The sequence below is a fragment of the Pipra filicauda genome, unplaced genomic scaffold (genome assembly GCF_003945595.2).
Source record: "Pipra filicauda isolate LSUMZ 115617 unplaced genomic scaffold, ASM394559v2 scaffold615_size277210_pilon, whole genome shotgun sequence".
NCBI lineage: Eukaryota > Metazoa > Chordata > Aves > Passeriformes > Pipridae > Pipra > Pipra filicauda.
In genome coordinates, this window is record NW_024104771.1 from 1 (window position 1) to 16534 (window position 16534).

Below are 16534 nucleotides of genomic sequence, written 5' to 3' on the forward strand. Positions count from 1 at the left end.
GTGAGGTCGCAGGTGCATCTCACCCTGTCCCACCTGCAGAAGGTGGGATCCCACCTCGGGAGGTGCCAGTGCAGGGTCTGGAGGGGTTTTACCCTCCCTCCTCCCAAAATATTCCAGGTTAGGGGTGCAGAGAGGCAGCGCTGGTCCCAAAGAAAGGTGGTCTCGTCCCTCCCCAGGCTCTGCCCCATTTATCCCTGTGCCCCAAACCTCTCCTCTCCTAATTCCTGCTGTAACCCTATCAAGGTGACGGATTAGAACATCCCGGTGAGTCAGCGATGAGGTCAGGAGCGTGGCAGCCGGATCCTCTGCGCTCCAGCCCTGCTTGTTCCCCCCTGGATTATTTGGAACACTTTGGGAAGGCACAGTGGGGGACACGAGGACACGGGAGGTTTTCTCCTTCGTCACCCAGCAGCGGCCTGGCCCTGCATCCCGGGGGTTTTCCATGGGGAGGTGTGTGCCGGGATGCAGCAGGTGCCAGCACAGCCTCAGTTTCCCCATCCATAGGGACTGGGATGCGTCAGCCCCTCGGAGCAAACGGGGGCTGTAATTCCCGTGGGGAAGAGCTGGGAGAGGCTGAGGAGTGCAACGACTCTCCCTGAGCTCTGGGGAAGCGGGAAAAAACCACAAGTTACAGGATTTTTTTCTGACAGCACTTTATTCCAGCTGAGGGCTCCTCCCCTGCCTCTGGCACCCGGGGTCATGTGCAGGGAGTGGGGCTGGGAGCAGGTCCCGGGGTCAGAGGGGGACGATGCTGGGGGTCAGAGGGGGTTTTGGGGGGTCAGAGGGAGTTTTGGGGTCGGAGGGGGCCGAGCAGCAGATGGGGCCGAGCGGCGAGCATGGCATCGTGCCAGCTGCTGGCACGGAGTGCTGGAGCGACGCTTTCCCAGGGAAAATTAAGATACTTCCCGTCCTCCCCCCCACCTCGGTGTGAACCGGCCTCCCCTGACAGGCGATGGCTCCCAGCTGTGTGTCCGTCCCTCCGTCTGTTCCCGTTGGAGAGGCCACGGCGGGGCCGGTGACACTGCTCTGCCCGTGTCCCTGGCCAGTCTGAGGTGACTCGTGGCAGAGCTGGCACCTGGGCCACGCTCTGGTTTGGGGCTTGGGGGGCCCGGGGGTGCTGCTGGTGCCTTTAGGGGGACCCCCGGGGTGCCTCTCGTTGCTGTGGGTGAGAACAGGGGGGATCTGCTCCCTCGGGCAGAGCGAGGCTCCGTTCCACGCTCCCTGGAGCACATCCCTTGTCCCTCTCCCTCTGCTGTGCCCCTCATCCTCATCCTCATCCTCCTCCCTCCCCGCTGGCAGCAGCGGCTCGGCCGCTTTCCCCGAGCTGCTCATTCCAAGGTTCATCATTTCCTCTGGGCTTCCACGGCCCCGGTTGTTTGCTCCTCTTGCCGTGGTCACTTCAGCTGCAGCTCCCAGCCCCTGGCTCTGGGGCGGGATATTTTCTTCCCGGGAATGTTGCCCGTGCTGTGCCGAGCTCTCTCTCGTGAGTCACCTCTGGCTCTGCCCAGCCCGGTATCCCGTGGGATTCCCTGCACCTTCTCCAGCTGCTCAGCATCCCCCGCTGGCTGCGCCCGGGGTTTTCCAGGCTGGATTTATGTTGCTGCTTTGTGCCCAGACTGCTCAGGGGCTCACATCCCCACGGAGCAATCCAGGTGATCCCACTGTGTCTCCTCTGCAGGAGGACAACCACAGCTACTACGTGTCGCGGGTGTTCGGCCCCGGGGAGGCCCAGAGGAAGGGGCTGTGGGTGGACATGGCAGCGGCCAACGGGAGCCAAGTGAAGATCCACGGGATCCTCTCCAACACTCACCGCCAGGCCTCGGTGAGCGGCCCTGTCCCCGTGTCCCCTCTCCCAGCAGGGGGGTCCTGGTGGCAGCAGAATCCCTTCCACATGCCAGGACGTGGGAAGTGTTTGGGTCCCCCCGCCCGCTGCGGGGGTGAAGGGGATGAGCACCCACAGGACCCCACTCCCGCCCCTCTCCCACCCTCCAAGCACCGTCCAGGGCACGGATCAGTCCCCCCCACATTCCCTTGGGCGTTTTCCTGAGGGCTGAGCGTGGTTCTCACCTCACCTCCCCTCCCTCCTGCAGAGGATCATCCTCTCCTTTGACTTCCCCTTCTACGGCCACCTCCTGCGGCAGGTCACGATAGCGACGGGCGGTGAGTCGGGATGGGATGGATGGGATTCCTGCAGGGAGGGGATGGACATGGCTCTGGTGCTGTCTCTGACCTCCCCCCACAGCCCCAGGGAGCTCGGAGAAGGGGATACAGCCCTTCTGACCTTCTCCCTGCACCCCCAAATCTCCCCCTGCTCCGCTGCTGCTGTCTGGGGACTCGGGTGCTGCCGGAGCCTCTGGTCCTCCAGCAGTTTGGGGGGGGGGTCACACAAGCTTGGAGGAAATCCAGAAGGGGACTCTGGGGGTAAAAATGGGGCAGGGTGGTGGGAGGGAGGGTCCTGGGGGTGGTTTGTGCTGCTTCACCCTCTGCCCGCTTCAGGTTTTATCTTCGTGGGGGACGTGATCCACCGCATGCTCACGGCCACCCAGTACATCGCCCCCCTCATGGCCAACTTCAACCCCAGCTACTCCCGCAACTCCACCGTCCAGTACCTGGACAACGGTGAGTCCTGCCCTGGGCACCCCCTGCCCCGGGCACCCCCTGCCCCGGGCACCCCCTGCCCTGGGCACCCCCTGCCCTGGGCACCCCCTGCCCCGGCTGCCCCCGCTCTGGCCTCATCCAGCCGGGCACAGCTCGGCTCTCTGGGCCAAGGTGGGGGTGTGGGCAGGGCACATCAGGGGCTGTTCGGCCCCCAGGGGGGTTTGGGAGGGGTGTTTGGCCCCCCAGGGGGGTTTGGGAGGGGTGTTTGGCCCCCCAGGGGGGTTTGGGATGGGTGGCAGGGGGGTCTGCTCGGAGCAAAGTGCTGGAGGTTGAGGGATGAGATGCCTTGGAGGGCAGAAGAGGACGGGTCAGGCTGGTGGGATGAGGAGAGGCCTGACCCGCTCTGGTCACAACCCCCCCCTCCAGGGACGGTTTTCGTGGTGCAGTGGGACAAGGTGTACCTGCAGGGGAAGGAGGACATGGGCAGCTTCACCTTCCAGGCAGCCCTGCACAGCACCGGGAGGATCGTCTTTGGGTACAAGGAGGTGAGAGATCCTCCCCCTCCTGGCACACCTGGGGGCATCAGGTGCCTCCTCCTGCAGGGGAAGGCAGGGCAGGAGGGTCCCCATGGGGGTCCCTGTGGGTTTAGGAGGGGGGGGTTGGGGTTGTAGTTCACACCCTGGGGATGGGCATTCCTGGAGGCCTCTGCAGCAGCACCAGGAGCTGGGGCGGGGCTGGGATCCATCCTGTGCTGTCTCCCTGGCTGCAGATCCCGGTGCCAGTCCTGCAGATCAGTGCCACCCAGCACCCCGTGAAGGCCGGGCTCTCCGACGCCTTCATGGTCCTCAACCCTTCTCCTGACGTGCCTGGTGAGTCGCTGCCCTCGGGGGGCTGCTGGGGCAGGGAGGGAGCTGATCCCACAGGGATCCCACAGGGATCCCACAGGGCTGCCTTGGCAGCTGGGAGAGGGGAGGGATCCTCACCTTTGGGCACTTCAGGACGTGAGGATGAGCTGCTTGGAATCCCAAGGAGCAGGGGAGTGTGAGGAGGTGTGTGGGGCTTGGCTGTCCCTCATGTCCCGTGTTCCCTGGGCATCCCTCTTGGAGTGCATCCCCCTGGTGCATCTCCCCGTGGCCAGGACCATCTCTCAGCCTCGTGCTCTGGGTGGGCCTTGGTGTGTTCAGACTCTCCATGAGCAGCCAAGCTCTTCCCCAGCTGATGAGGACGAGGGGAAGAATTCAATTCTTCTCCGATTCCAAGCAGGGCTGCAGATGGACAAGAGGCTTGGGGAGTGCAGGATGCCCCATTCCCATTGGGGGGTTTGGAGGGTCTGCAGCCACCCCGCTGCTGCTCTGGGTGTCCTTCCACGTGTTTCCACGACTGGGATCTGCACCTCTGTCAGCAGCACACGGGAACACCCCCATCCATGTCCACACGCTCGTTCCACGCGTGCCGGGAGCTGCAGGCCTGGGCTGAGCTCCCCAGAAAGGCTCTTCCAGCCTCTCCAGTCACGAGCAGCCCAGCCCTGCTCCTCCCTCCCGGTGTGGTGGCTTTCCCCTGTTGTTCCTGGAGCCATCTGGCCCCGGTTTATGACCCGTTCACAGCAGTTTGTGCAGGAACCGGGGCCAGCCTGGGTGGTTCCTCCCCTCCCGCCCCACAGCTGCTCCTCCACGGGCTGCTCCCTCCACCCCACGGCCTTCCCAAGCCCTGCCCTGGGCTGTGAGGGGAGAAGAAGTGCAAGAACTGGGCATGAAAGAGCCTCACGAGGTGGAGAAACGAGGGTTGGAGGGTGGAGAAGGAGGGGCAGGAGGGGAGGGTGCTCGTCCTGCTCATCTCCTGGGCTCCAAGTGCGGAGCACGTGCCCGTGCTGGGAGGAGAGGTTGGATTGTCCACGGAGATTGATGCCAGAGGAGCACCTTGGCTGGTGCCACCATCTGGGAGAAGCCTGAATCCAAGGATAGACCCCAGGATGAAGGGGAAAGAGAGGGAAGGGGACGGGGCAGGGGGGAAGGGGGAGCTTTGGGGGGAGCCCCGGGAGGCTCCAGCCTGTGAGTCAGTGAGGAACAATGTGTTTGTTTGGAGCAAGGCAGGGCTGGAGCGCGTCCACCAGCGCAGCCTCTGGTCAGGGAGAGGGGACAGCGAGCCCTGAGCTCCTCCTGGCAGAACAGGGGGGCAGGATCTGTGCCCTGCCACCCCTCCTGGCAGAACAGGGGGGCAGGATCTGTGCCCTACCACCCCTCCTGCCCCCCCAGCCCCTCCCCGTCCCTTCTCCTGCAGCCCCCGGCCTGGGGCCACCTTTACCTTTCCCCAGCAGCCCCCCCGGCCTCCCCCACGTAAATCCCTTCACTGGGGGGGGGGTTTAGGCCTGGCTTAACCCCAAGGCTCGGCCTTGCAGAGTCCCGGCGCCGGACCATCTACGAGTACCACCGTGTGGAGCTGGACACGAGCAGGATCAGCAGCCTGTCTGCCGTGGAGTTCACCCCCCTGCCCAGTGAGTGCGGCCCCGGCCCCTTCCCTGCAGGATCTCACCCGGGGAGCACCGACTTCCAGCCGGGTTTGGGGGTGCTGGGAGGGGGATGCCATCCCTGGCCTGGCAGGTGGGATCCTTGGAGCTGTGCAGGGAGCCAGGTGGGATCCTTGGAGCTGTGCAGGGAGCCAGCAGGGCACAGTTTGCCCCTGCCCTGGGGTGCCCACCGTGCCCGGCTGTCGCTGAACCTCTCGTACATCCAGCCCTGTGTGGGTCAACCCCCTCAGAGCCAACCTGAGCCAGCAGAAACCCCACCTTGGCACACTCCATGGCCGAGATGGGAGCCTGGGATGGCAGCAGAGCTCAGAGCTGGCACAGGAATTGCTGATGAAGGAGGGATCTGCAGGGATAATCCACCTTCCCTCTGCTCAGTGGTCCAGCGGTGCCAGCCAGGATGGAGCTGCTGTGCTCTGACCTGCTCCACCAGCACCTTTCCCCCTGCTCTCCTTGCTCACCAACCTCTCATCACCCTTTAATCCCTCACTCCCTGCACTGCCAGCGATTCCCACCCGAAATTCCTCCTCTTTGCTCCGGGAGCTGCAGCTCATCCTGCCGGGCCCCGGCGGGTTCGCGCCGGGTCCGCACACGAGACATTTTCAACGCCTCCACACGGAGCCGAAATTTCTGAGAGCTGCTGCGAAACAGGCCCCATTTTTAGTGGCTGGATCCAAGGACACTCGGGCACGAGGGAGAGTCGTCAGCAGCCGGTAAATACGGGCTGGGAGGTAAATCTGCCATGGAGACACGGAGGGGCTGCACCGAACGCTCTCCCCGGGGTATTTTATGACAATTTTAACAGCAGGCAGGTTATTGCAGGCAGAACATAAATAACCATTCTGCAGTGACTCTGTTGGTTTGTTTTTTGTGTGTTTTTTTTTTTTTTTTTTCTCCTGAAGATTTGCTGGTTTGTTTTTTGCCTGGGTTTTTTTCCCCCCCGGCAGCTCGGGGAGCTGAGAGCAATGTCTGCACGGGAGCCACGGAGCTACAGAGAGCCCCACTCTGCTGCTGCTTCTGGGGGTTCAGTTTTTGGCCTTGTTTGGGGCAGAAGGGATGGACTGGCTTGCTTTAGAGGTCTGAGTTTGCTCCCTGCCTCCACATGGCTTGGGAAAAGCTCAGGATGTGAGAGGGGATGAGGAGTGGAGGCCTTCATCCCTGGGAATGTCACAGCACTGGAGCCACTCTCGGCTCTGCCTTTGAGGGGCTTGTTAAAACTGCTGATTTCCTTCTCTTTCTCTGCAGCCAAGCCCCTCCTGACCATCTTTCCTAGACAGGGGGACACCAAATGTTGGTGTTCTTGCAGAACCACTTCGTGTGGGCGCAGCACGAGGGGGGGTTCAGCTGTTTGTGCTGGACCTTCCTCCTGAGGAACACCCTCTGTGCAATGAGAAAGGGCAAAAAGCCTCACAGGTGTTTGAATTCCCAGCTAAACAGAGCAGGAGGAGGTTTATGGATGGACTGGGAGCCCATCCTGCAGGTCCATGGCAGAGAGGTTGGGTTGGACCCTCAGTGGCTGCTCCTCCGGTCCTGCCCGAGCCACCAGCTCTTGGATCTGCTCCCCTGTGCCCTCACAGATGTTGGCACCGGGCTGGAACGTCTCTCCTCTCTCTTTCCCAGCTTGTCTCCAGCACCAGAGCTGTGAAACGTGTGTGACCTCGGAGCTGACCTTCAACTGCAGCTGGTGTCACGTCCTGCAGAGGTACCTGGGCTGGGATTCCTCCCCACCTCTTCCCTTGCCCATGTTCCCAGAGCTGGGACAGGGAGCACAGGGCCAGGGTTGGTGGCTGGGTCAGTGGTGCTGGGGGTTTTTTTTAGTATTTTCCCCTCTTTTTGCCGTTTTTTGGGTTGGTTGGGTGCTGCTCCTGGTCTCCCAGTCACGGTTAAGCCCTGAGCTGATCTCCGGTTACAAGCCACAGAAAGGAGACATTTCCTGGGGTTTTTGGTCCAGGAACAGGCTGAGACCTGGAGCAGGACTCACATTTTTGTCAGTCAGCTTTAAACACGGGGAAAACTTGTCCTGACTTGGGCTGGGATCAGACAGAGGTGCAGGGAAGGGAGGCTGGGACAGGCTCCAGGCAGGTCCTGGAGCTGGGAATGCTCATCACCCCCCAGCTGGGAGGGACAAGGCATAGCCAGGGTGGGGGGCACTTGCTGCCTTGTTTTTGGGGTGACTGGAGGCTCTGGTCCTGCCCCCTGCTCTCCTCCAGCTCCAGCAGCTCCACACAGAGCACGGGAGCTTAATGAGATTGTGCTGAACTCTTTATTTGGAGCTGGTGGCAGGGGAGGGGACCCAATAACACAGATCCTCACGTGGAAATCCTGCTCTCCCAGGAAGGCACAGGCTCCTGCCCCCCTCCTTCCAGCAGGGTGTGAGCAGGGGACAGGAAAAGATCCTGAACCATCAGCAAGGCCACCCATAAATCAGCATCGATTCCCTGCCTGCTGTGGGCCTGAGCCACAGGAATGTCATTTGTCAGTGGCAGTGGTGGCTTCAGAGCAGAGGATGGGATGTTCTCACACCTGCTTTGGTGGCAAAACTGAGCCTGGGGTACAGTGGCTTCCTCTGGGTCTGGTTTGGGCTGAACCCCAGGGGTTCAAACACTTGGTTATTCCGATTGTTCCAAATTTACGGTGTTTGCAAATCTGATTTTATCATGTCAGGGAATGGTTTGGGTGGGAAGGGACCTTAAAGCCCATCCAGTCCCACCCCCTGCCATGGCCAGGGACACCTTCCTCTATCCCAGGTTGCTCCAACCTGTCTTTGGACAATTCCAGGGATGGGGCAGCCACAGCTGCCACAGCTTCTCTGGGCAACCTGTGCCAGGGCCTCCCTGCCCTCACAGCCAGGAATTCCTTCCCAGTATCCCATCTAACCCTGCCCTCTGGCAGTGTAAGGGTTCAAGCCACCCTTTTTCATCTTCCCAAATCCCAGTGGTTGGTGGTGTTTGCTCCTGTCCCCCCTGCCCTGGTGACTCCGGGCGCGTCCTGTCGCCGTCACCGCGGCTCAGCCCGAGGAGTTCAGGTTACAAATGGGAATCACACGTGGAAAAAAACACAGTGGGATTGGCAAGCTGGAGCAAACAGACCCCTATCTTTGTTGGCTTTCAGCCAGCTTGGTCTTGCAAAGCCAACTTGATCCGTCCCAAGGAAGCTGGGGGGGTGGTTCCAGGGCTGGAGCTCCATCCCGGCTCCAGCTCCGTGATTCCACCCCAGAGTCCTCTCAGCTCTCTGCTCGGGCAGTGCAATCTGTATTTTTGCCTCTCCTGAGCCCACAGTTGTGACAGGAACTGTGCTTGAAGCAAAGATCTCAGCAGGATCTGAAGCTTTCTGTGGTTGTTGGGTAAATTGGTGTTTGTGTGACCTGAGCCCCTGGTTCAGATTTTGCTCCCCCCCGAGACTTTCCAAAGGTCAGGGAGCTGTTCCATTCCCTGTTCCTGCGGGGATTTCTCTCGCTGCTGGTTTGCCTGATGTCATCTATAATTTCTTTAGTGTGTTTTTCCTGTGCAGATGTTGCTGGATAAAACCCAGCGAGCCTCGTGGAGCTCGTGGCCTTGCCCTGGCACAGAGTCCGGGGGATGGAAACTCAAACTCAGGCCATATATTTTTCCTATTTTTCTGCCTCTCCTTTTCCCTTGGACAAGTGGTGTTGACCCTTCTCCTCCTCTGGGAAAGGGGAATGTTTGGGTTCTTCCAACACAGCTGTGCTGGAAACCCCTATGTCCTTGGGTGTCACCTTGGATATCATCCTTCCCATCCTTGTTTGTCCCTGGGTCCCTACACGGGGCCCACCGGGGCAGGATTTGGGACTCTTGGGCAGCTTAGAAACCACGAGCAGTGCCACCAGCATTTCCTGCCACCTTCAATCCCACTTTTCCTCCCCAGGTGCTCCAGTGGCTTTGACCGGTACCGGGAGGAGTGGTTGTCCTATGGCTGTGGCCAGGTGAGCCCGGGGGGAATCCCTGCTCAGCCCCTGGGCTGGGAATGATCCTGCTCTGCAGGGAAATCCATGGCCATGTCCCAGCTCAAAGAGGGAATGCTCAGCTCTGCCTGACCCGTGGTGTTCTGGGTCAGACTGAGCATCCCTTTAGATATCTCTTTATTCCCTTTAAATATCCCTTTATTCCCTTTAGATATCCCTTGAGATATCCCTTTGGACATGCCTTTATTCCCTGAAGATAGCCCTTTAAATATCCCTTTATTCCCTTTAGGTATCCTTTTAGATATCCCTTTATTGCCTTTAGATATCCCTTTACATCCCTTTATCCCCTTTAGGTGTTCTTTTATTCCCTTTGGATACCCCTTTATAACCCTTTATTCCCTTTGGATAATACCCCTTTATCTACCCCTTTCCCATTCCAGCAGGACCCCTTAGCAGAGGATGCCTGGATTGGGATAGTTAAAGGATGTTCCATCCAATCCAGGGTTTTCCTTGCTGGTGCCTTTCCTGGGTGCTGGATATTCCCTGAAGGTGCTGAGAAGCTCCAGGAGTCACCAGACAGTGCAGTTTGAGCACTCTGGGGTGTTTTTCCTCCTCCTCCTCCCGGAGCATGACTCTTACTCACTCCGAGCAGGAAGGAACGAGCCCTGTTTTCGTCCTTGTGAGCACAATTATCTCCTCGTTGGATGAACTCCTTCCTTTGTCTCACAGAGATCAGCTGGAGAGAAACATCTGGTTCTGCTTTGGGCTTTTTTTTTGTGTGTGTGTGTATGTGTGGTGTTGGTTTGATTTTATTTTTTTTTTTTTCCTTGCTGAAAACTCAGCTTTGTTCCCCGTCACCCAGAGGGTTGAGTGAGGGAAACTGGACCTGCAGGAGGTCACCCAGTGATGCACAAAGTCCAGGCTGTAGGACCTTGCCAAGTCGTTGTCCTTTGTCCTGCCTAAGTGCTTCCCAAACTTTTCCTCTTCTTCTCCAACCCCTTCTCTGGACCTGTTTCCCCTGCAGTGTTTGAACCTCAGGGGGCTCAGCGGCCCCAAGCCTTGGAAGCACAGCCCTCCCCTGGCGTTCCTGGGGAAAAACAGCTGTTCTCCCTTTTTCCTTCCAGTCAGATGAAAAGACCTGTGAGGATCTGGCAGAAGGCAGCCACTACTCAGCCCCTCCTGACAGCTCCTTGTCCCCTCTGAGCGAGGGTGTCCCCTCCTCCACGGCCTCGCTCTTCATCGACAGCCTCACCACCGAAGGTAGGGGGGACATCCCGTGCCTGGGGCACGTCCCTGCCAAGGTCCTTCACTCCAGGGCCTCACAAAGCCAATTCCTGTCCAAAGGGATCCAGGAACAACGTGGGTTCTGAAGGAGACTCATGGAGTGGTTTGGGTGGGAAGGGACATTAAAGCCCATCCAGTGCCACCCCCTGCCATGGGCAGGGACACCTTCCACTAGCCCAGGTTGCTCCAAGCCCTGTCCAGCCTGGCCTTGAGCACTTCCAGGGATGGGGCATCCTCTGGGAAATCCATTCCAGGGCCTCACCACCCTCACAGGGAGGAATCTCTTCCCAGTGTCCCTTTCCAAGTCCCTTTCTCCCTCTGTAAAAGAGGAGCGACATTCCCGGGATCTGCAAAGTTAGATCATGGAATCATGGAATGGTTTGGGTTGGAAGGGACCTTAAATCTCATCCAGTCCCACCCTCTGCCATGGTCCCACTGGACCAGGTTGCTCCAAGCCCTGTCCAACCTGGCCTTGGGCAGGGGTGAGTGCAGGGGGTGGTGGAAAAGGGAAGGAAGGGCAGCCGAGGGGTGAGACCTGGGGGGATGTGGCACAGGGAGGGATGAAACCCTCCAGTGGGAAGAGTTTTAGAGTCGTTCCAGCTTTTTTTACCCATTTGTGAAGGTCAGCAGCAACCAATCCGTGGTGGGCAGTGCCCACAGCCTCCTCCAGGGGGGTTAATCCTGCAGAGTGGGGCTCAGGCTTTTCATGGGCTTGGGTTTAGCTCAGGGGCTGCCAGGACTCCCAGCCTGGAATTAATCCAGGTGATTGCCCTCTCCTTGGGAATGCTGCTCGTTCCAGCCTCGGAAAGCTCCACATAAAGCCCCGGGTTTCCCTGGAGACCCCCGTGCTCTAATCCCATTAACACGGGGCTGGCTCCTCGGCTCCTCCCGGCAGGTATCACTCCAATTTCCCTGCTTAATAGTCCCTAACGCCGCCTGCTAATTAGGATAAATAGAAAGGAACATTAGTGATTGTCCTTCAGCCGCGGGAAGGAGCTGGGTGGGGGAATGGAGCTGCCAAGGGCTGACTTTGGAAGGAGCAATTAAAGGGAGGGGAGGGGAGGGGGGGTGGAACACCACCAGGGAGAGCGTTTGCCAGCTCACCGCCAGTTCTTGGAAAAAAAAAAAAAAAAAGGAAAAGAGGCTTTTTTTCTGTGACACAGTCGAGCGTGAAGTTAATTTGGGATCTTGGAAGGAAACGAACAGGGAGGAGGGCTGGGGCTGAGGAGAGAGCAAAGGAACCAGCAACACCGGGGGGACCCAGCCCTCGGCGTCCTCCCTCGATCTGTGTCCTCCCCAGCCAGCCCTTTTCCTTGGATCCACGTCCTCCACTGCCAGCCCTTTTCCTTGGATCCACATCCTCCCCTGCCAGCCCTTTTCCTTGGATCCACGTCCTCCCCAGCCAGCCCTGTTCCCTTGATCTGTGTCCCTCCCAGCCAGCTCTTTTCCTTGGATCCACATCCTCCCCAGCAAGCCCTGTTCCCTGGATCTTTGTCCCTCGCAGCCAGCTCTTTTCCTTGGATCCACGTCCTCCCCTGCCAGCCCTGTTCCCTGGATCTGTGTCCCTCCCAGCCAGCCCTTTTCCTTGGATCCATGTCCTCCCCAGCCAGCCCAGCTCCCTGAATCTGTGTCCTCCACAACCAGCCCAGTTCCTTGAATCCATGTGCTCCCCAGCCAGCCCAGCTCCCTGGATCTGTGTCCCTCCCAGCCAGCCCTGTTCCCTGGACCCACATCCTCCCCAGCCAACCCTTTTCCCTGGATCTGCTCCTGGAGATGCTGGTGGCTGTGTCTGACTCACCAGCTGTGTGTCAGCGCTGCCTCCAGCACATGTGGAAGCCAAGCAGCGGGAATTCTGGGTCAGGATTTCACCCTGGTGAGGGTGGGGATGTGGAGACCATCAAGAGACAAAGCCTTGTACAAAATATCCTGGTTCTTCCACAGCGAGGCCAAGAATGGAAGTGGATTTTGGGCCCCCATGGAAAACACCCCCAGTGTAACATCCCACTGATTTATTTGGGATGTATTAGCCCCAAATGCTGGGGCCTGAACATGGGCACCCACATCCAGCATCCACTTATGGTTCAGACCTTGCACTCTGAGCATGTTGAGTGACCCCTTTTCCCGGGTATTTGTGCTCCAGGTGCCACCTCAGTGAAGGAAAATGATCCCTATCCCACCTGCTTTCACTGTTGTTTCCTGTGTTCCTCCCTCTTCCACGAGCAGAGATTTGAAACTATCCAGAGATCCCGTCACAGGGGGATGGAAGCAGGTGGGAAACGTGCAGGATATCGGAGAAAGGCCCTGATTTTACTTTTTTTTCTGCCCTGTTTTCTCCTTTCAGACGACACGAAGCTCAATCAGTTCGCAGGAGCAGAGGGTAAGCCCTTCACCCCCTCCCTGCCTGCTCCGAGGGAACACGGGTTTCCCTGGATTCCAGTGGTCAGCAGGGGGGACAGGGGAACCTGGGACATCATCAAGATAACATTCCTGTTGTCCTCACCCTGGTTAATGCAATTCCAGAGGGTGAAAAGTGAGAGTCTGCAATGATCTGTTTTACCCTGGTGCCGTTTGTCCTGCTGTGCAAACTCAGACAGGGAGTTTTCTCCTTCCGTGTAATTCCCTTTATTTGCCATATTTTCATAGACACAAAGCCCTTTTCCCTCTGAGTTTCCCCAACTGGGCCAAAGGGCAGCATAAAATCCAAATATCAAGTGTTCTCTCTGCTCCCTGAATCCTTGGTCAGCCCCAGTCTGTCCACCAGGGAACTGAACCGCTGCCATAATGCTCTTCCTAATTCCAGAGGCTGGGAAGGATCCAAGCCCTGTTCACTGATGTCAGGCCCTGTGTGTCCCCTTTCTCTGGGAGGAGCTCAGGGAAGTCCAACTGCCTGAACTGGGCTCGGGATTGGGCCACGGAGCCTTTGGAATCCACGTTATTCCCAGTTTGCTCCCAAATGCCTGGTGATGTCCCAGTTAACAGATGCCACCTCCACCCTCTGCAGCTCTGTGCAGTTGCTGAGGCGCCAGCACTGCTCCAGCCCCAGCTGGATCCTGTTTTCCAGGCATGGGGAGCAGCCTTCCTTCCAAGACGGCCCCGATTCCCACCGGCACCATCGTGGGGATCGTCCTGGCCGTGCTGCTCGTGGCCGGGATCATCCTGGCTGGGATCTACATCAGCAGCCACCCCACCTCCAACGCCGCCCTCTTCTTCATCGAGGTGAGTGCAGCACCTCACCCCTGCGGGCTTTGCCCTCCCTTTGCCATCCACACAAATCCCAGCCTTCCATACCCACACAAATCCCAGCCTTCCAGACCCATCCAAATCCCAGCCTTCCAGATCCACACAAACCCCAGCCTTCCAGATCCACCCAAATCCCAGCCTTCCAGATCCACCCAAATCCCAGCCTTCCAGACCCACCCAAATCCCAGCCTTCCCGAGCGGGGAGCAGGGAGCTTCACATCCAAGCTCCTTTCCGTGCTCCTCCAGTCACGGCTGATCTCCCAACCTCCGGCTGCTGGGTGTTTAAACTCAGCCTCTCTCCCTCCCACACGGTTTTATTTCTCTCCCCTTTTCACACGCTGCCTGTTTTCCCCCGTGGAATGTCGGGCTCTTCCACCTGCTCCTCGAGCTCAGCCCGGCCTGGGGAGGGGGGGAGGCTCCGCTGAATCGCCCCCCTGGATTTTTGTTGCCTAAAATTGCCAGCCTGCCCCTGATGGATGGATGCCATCAGCTGCCGTGGGAGGGCTGTGGGAATGCTCTGGAGGCAGGAATTTAATTCTGGGGGTGACGGGGGGCCCAACCATCCCCATCTGCTGCCGGAGCCGGGCCCGAGGCAGCCGGGAGTGGGCTGGATCCTGGCACGGGAGCTGCTGCCAAGGGATGAGCAACACTCAGCCCTCAGCCTTCCCTTATCCCTCCCCAGCTTGTTCCTGGAGCGCTTCTCCCCCATCTGTCCTGTTTGCAGGGAGAGGCTGCAGGGAATGGATCCGTGGGGCCCCTGCCAGCCCGGCACCGGGCACTGGGAATGTTTGAGGGATCCATCCACACCCAGCTGGGAAGGGGCAGTGCTTGGCCCTGTCTGGGGCAAGGAGGGGTCACAGTTGCAGGGAACACTCATGGGCATCCTCAGCTGCTGCTCCAGGCACAGACCATCCTGGATTTCCAGGCTGATGGGAGCCTTCACTTCCATTCCCTCCCCATTCCCCATTTTAGTAGCTCAGCGACTTCAGCGCGTTACAACAAACCCAAGCACTAAGAGACCTTTGAAAGCTCTTTCTTTCTTCCCACAAAACCCTCAGACTCTCCCCAGGACAGCACTGTCCGTGTCCCAGGGCCTGTTTTCCCCCTCGGGGTCGGGGTGGGAGGCTCTGTCCCAGCCCCTGACGTGCCCTCCTTTCTCTGTCCCCAGCGGAGGCCGCACCGCTGGCCCGCCATGAAATTCCGGAATCACACCCACCACGCCACCTACGCCGAGGTGGAAGCAGCCAGCCAGGAAAAGGAGGGATTCGTGGAAGCAGAGCAGTGCTGAGCGATTCCTCCCTTCCCTCCCTCCCCTCCTGCATCCCGAACCTGCATCCTGCATCCCGAACCTCCCGTTATCCCACTGCAAAGTCTGTCCCCTTCCTGGAGGAGGAACGGCAAGGAGAGAGAGGAAAAAAAAAAAAAGGACCCAAGAAATGGAGATTTCTTTTTTTTTTTTTTTTTTCAAGGAGGAGGCTGGATGTGCCTGGATCCTCCTGGGCACCTCCTGGGTGTGGTGGGGGGGGGGAAAGTGCAGCCAACTTTTGACCTTGGTGAGGGGTTTTTTGGGCTTTTTGTTTGTTTGGGTTTTTTTTACCTCTTCCCTCCTCCACCAGAGCAGCAGAAATGGGGGGGGGGAAATCTCGTTCTGGGGGTGCCTCGAGCAGCAGGTTCTTGGGGAGCAAAGAGAAGCTTTTGGGGGCACATTGGCTCTGGAATGCTCAGGAATGTCGTGTTGGTGCCTCTCCCCTCTCGTGGGAAGCGGGATCAGATGTTGTGGTGGCCCAGGAGGGGTCAGATTGGCTCTGCAGGGCTCCTCTCCCATCCCCTCACCCCCCAGCTCTGTCCCTTTCTCCCCTTTGCCTTCTTTAATTGACATTTAATTTTGCCTTCACGGCTCTGAAGCCTCAAGTCCTGGTCTCCTCCACCACCTTGGATCCAGCTCTGCCTTCAAAGCAACACCTTCCAGCCCCTCCCCTGGAGAAAGGGGAACCTGAACTATTTTAAGGACTAAAAACCCTGCAGAGGATTCACCTCCAGGATTCTCGCGAGCCCACGGCTTTGATGCGCTTTTTGGCATCTAATTAGTTTGCTAAATTGCTAATTATGACCCTTCCCCTAAAGGAGACGGAGAGTAGGGGAAAAAAAATCTGAGATTCCTTCAAAATACGTCCCCATGGGCACCGATCCAGTGGGAACAAGGTGGATCTGATGGAAGAGAGGGTGGGGAGAGAGCACTGGAAAACACAGGCTAAATCCTGGGGCAAATCCAAGCTCATCCATGGGCGTTTCAGATAAATAAGGAGTGCCTGGACAGCCCAGGAAATGCAGAAATCACCTGGTCGCCGTCGTAGTTTTGAGTCAGTGGGATTATTTTCCCTGATTTTTGTTTTATTTTACCTCACCTGTGACGAGCCCCAGGTGTGGATCTGGGGCTTCCAGGACCTGACCCCAAGGAAGGGCTTCCCCACCAGGACCTCTTGGGGTTTTTCTCCTCCCTCTGAGCCCTGGGAATTTGAGATTAAACCTGCAAAAAAAAAAAACCCTCTGCCCAACTCCACAGACGGGGTGTAAAGAAAGGGAGAACCCACATTTTGGGCCCAGTTAAAATTTTATTTCCCCTCCCCTAAAAAGGTGTTGGTTGATGAATCTTTCCCACTCCTCTTTTTGGGGGGCTTTTCCCTCCCCCCCCTTTTTTTTTTTTAATTTTCTCCTGCTCCTCTTTATTCTGATAATCATGTCTGGTGCAGATCTGACCCAGGGGCTGGTTCAGTCAGGTTATTATGGCCCAGAAAGTCTCTTTTTAGATATTTTCAAGATAAATTTAATTCCCAGATAAAGCTTTTAACTAAAAATTTGTTGGGGTTTTTTTTTGGTTTGGTTTTTTTTTTTTTTTTTTTTTTTTTTTTTTTTTGTTTGTTTTTTGTTTGGTTTGTTTGTTTGTGTTGTTTTTTTTTATTTTATTTTTT

At 57.9% G+C, this 16534-nt stretch overlaps 1 protein-coding gene across 1 annotated transcript; it reads left to right on the forward strand.

Annotated features, from left to right (window-relative positions):
- Positions 1-1615: 1615 nt before the first annotated feature.
- On the forward strand, positions 1616-15697 carry PLXDC1 (plexin domain containing 1; the record flags this gene model as incomplete). Its single annotated transcript, XM_039388157.1, has 12 exons — positions 1616-1822; positions 2091-2160; positions 2497-2619; positions 3025-3143; positions 3368-3467; positions 4994-5089; positions 6740-6821; positions 9005-9062; positions 10166-10301; positions 12667-12702; positions 13387-13541; positions 14734-15697. Coding segments are annotated over 12 exons (1302 nt in total), but the record flags the coding sequence as incomplete, so codon positions are not given.
- Between the last annotated feature and the right edge of the window lie 837 nt (positions 15698-16534).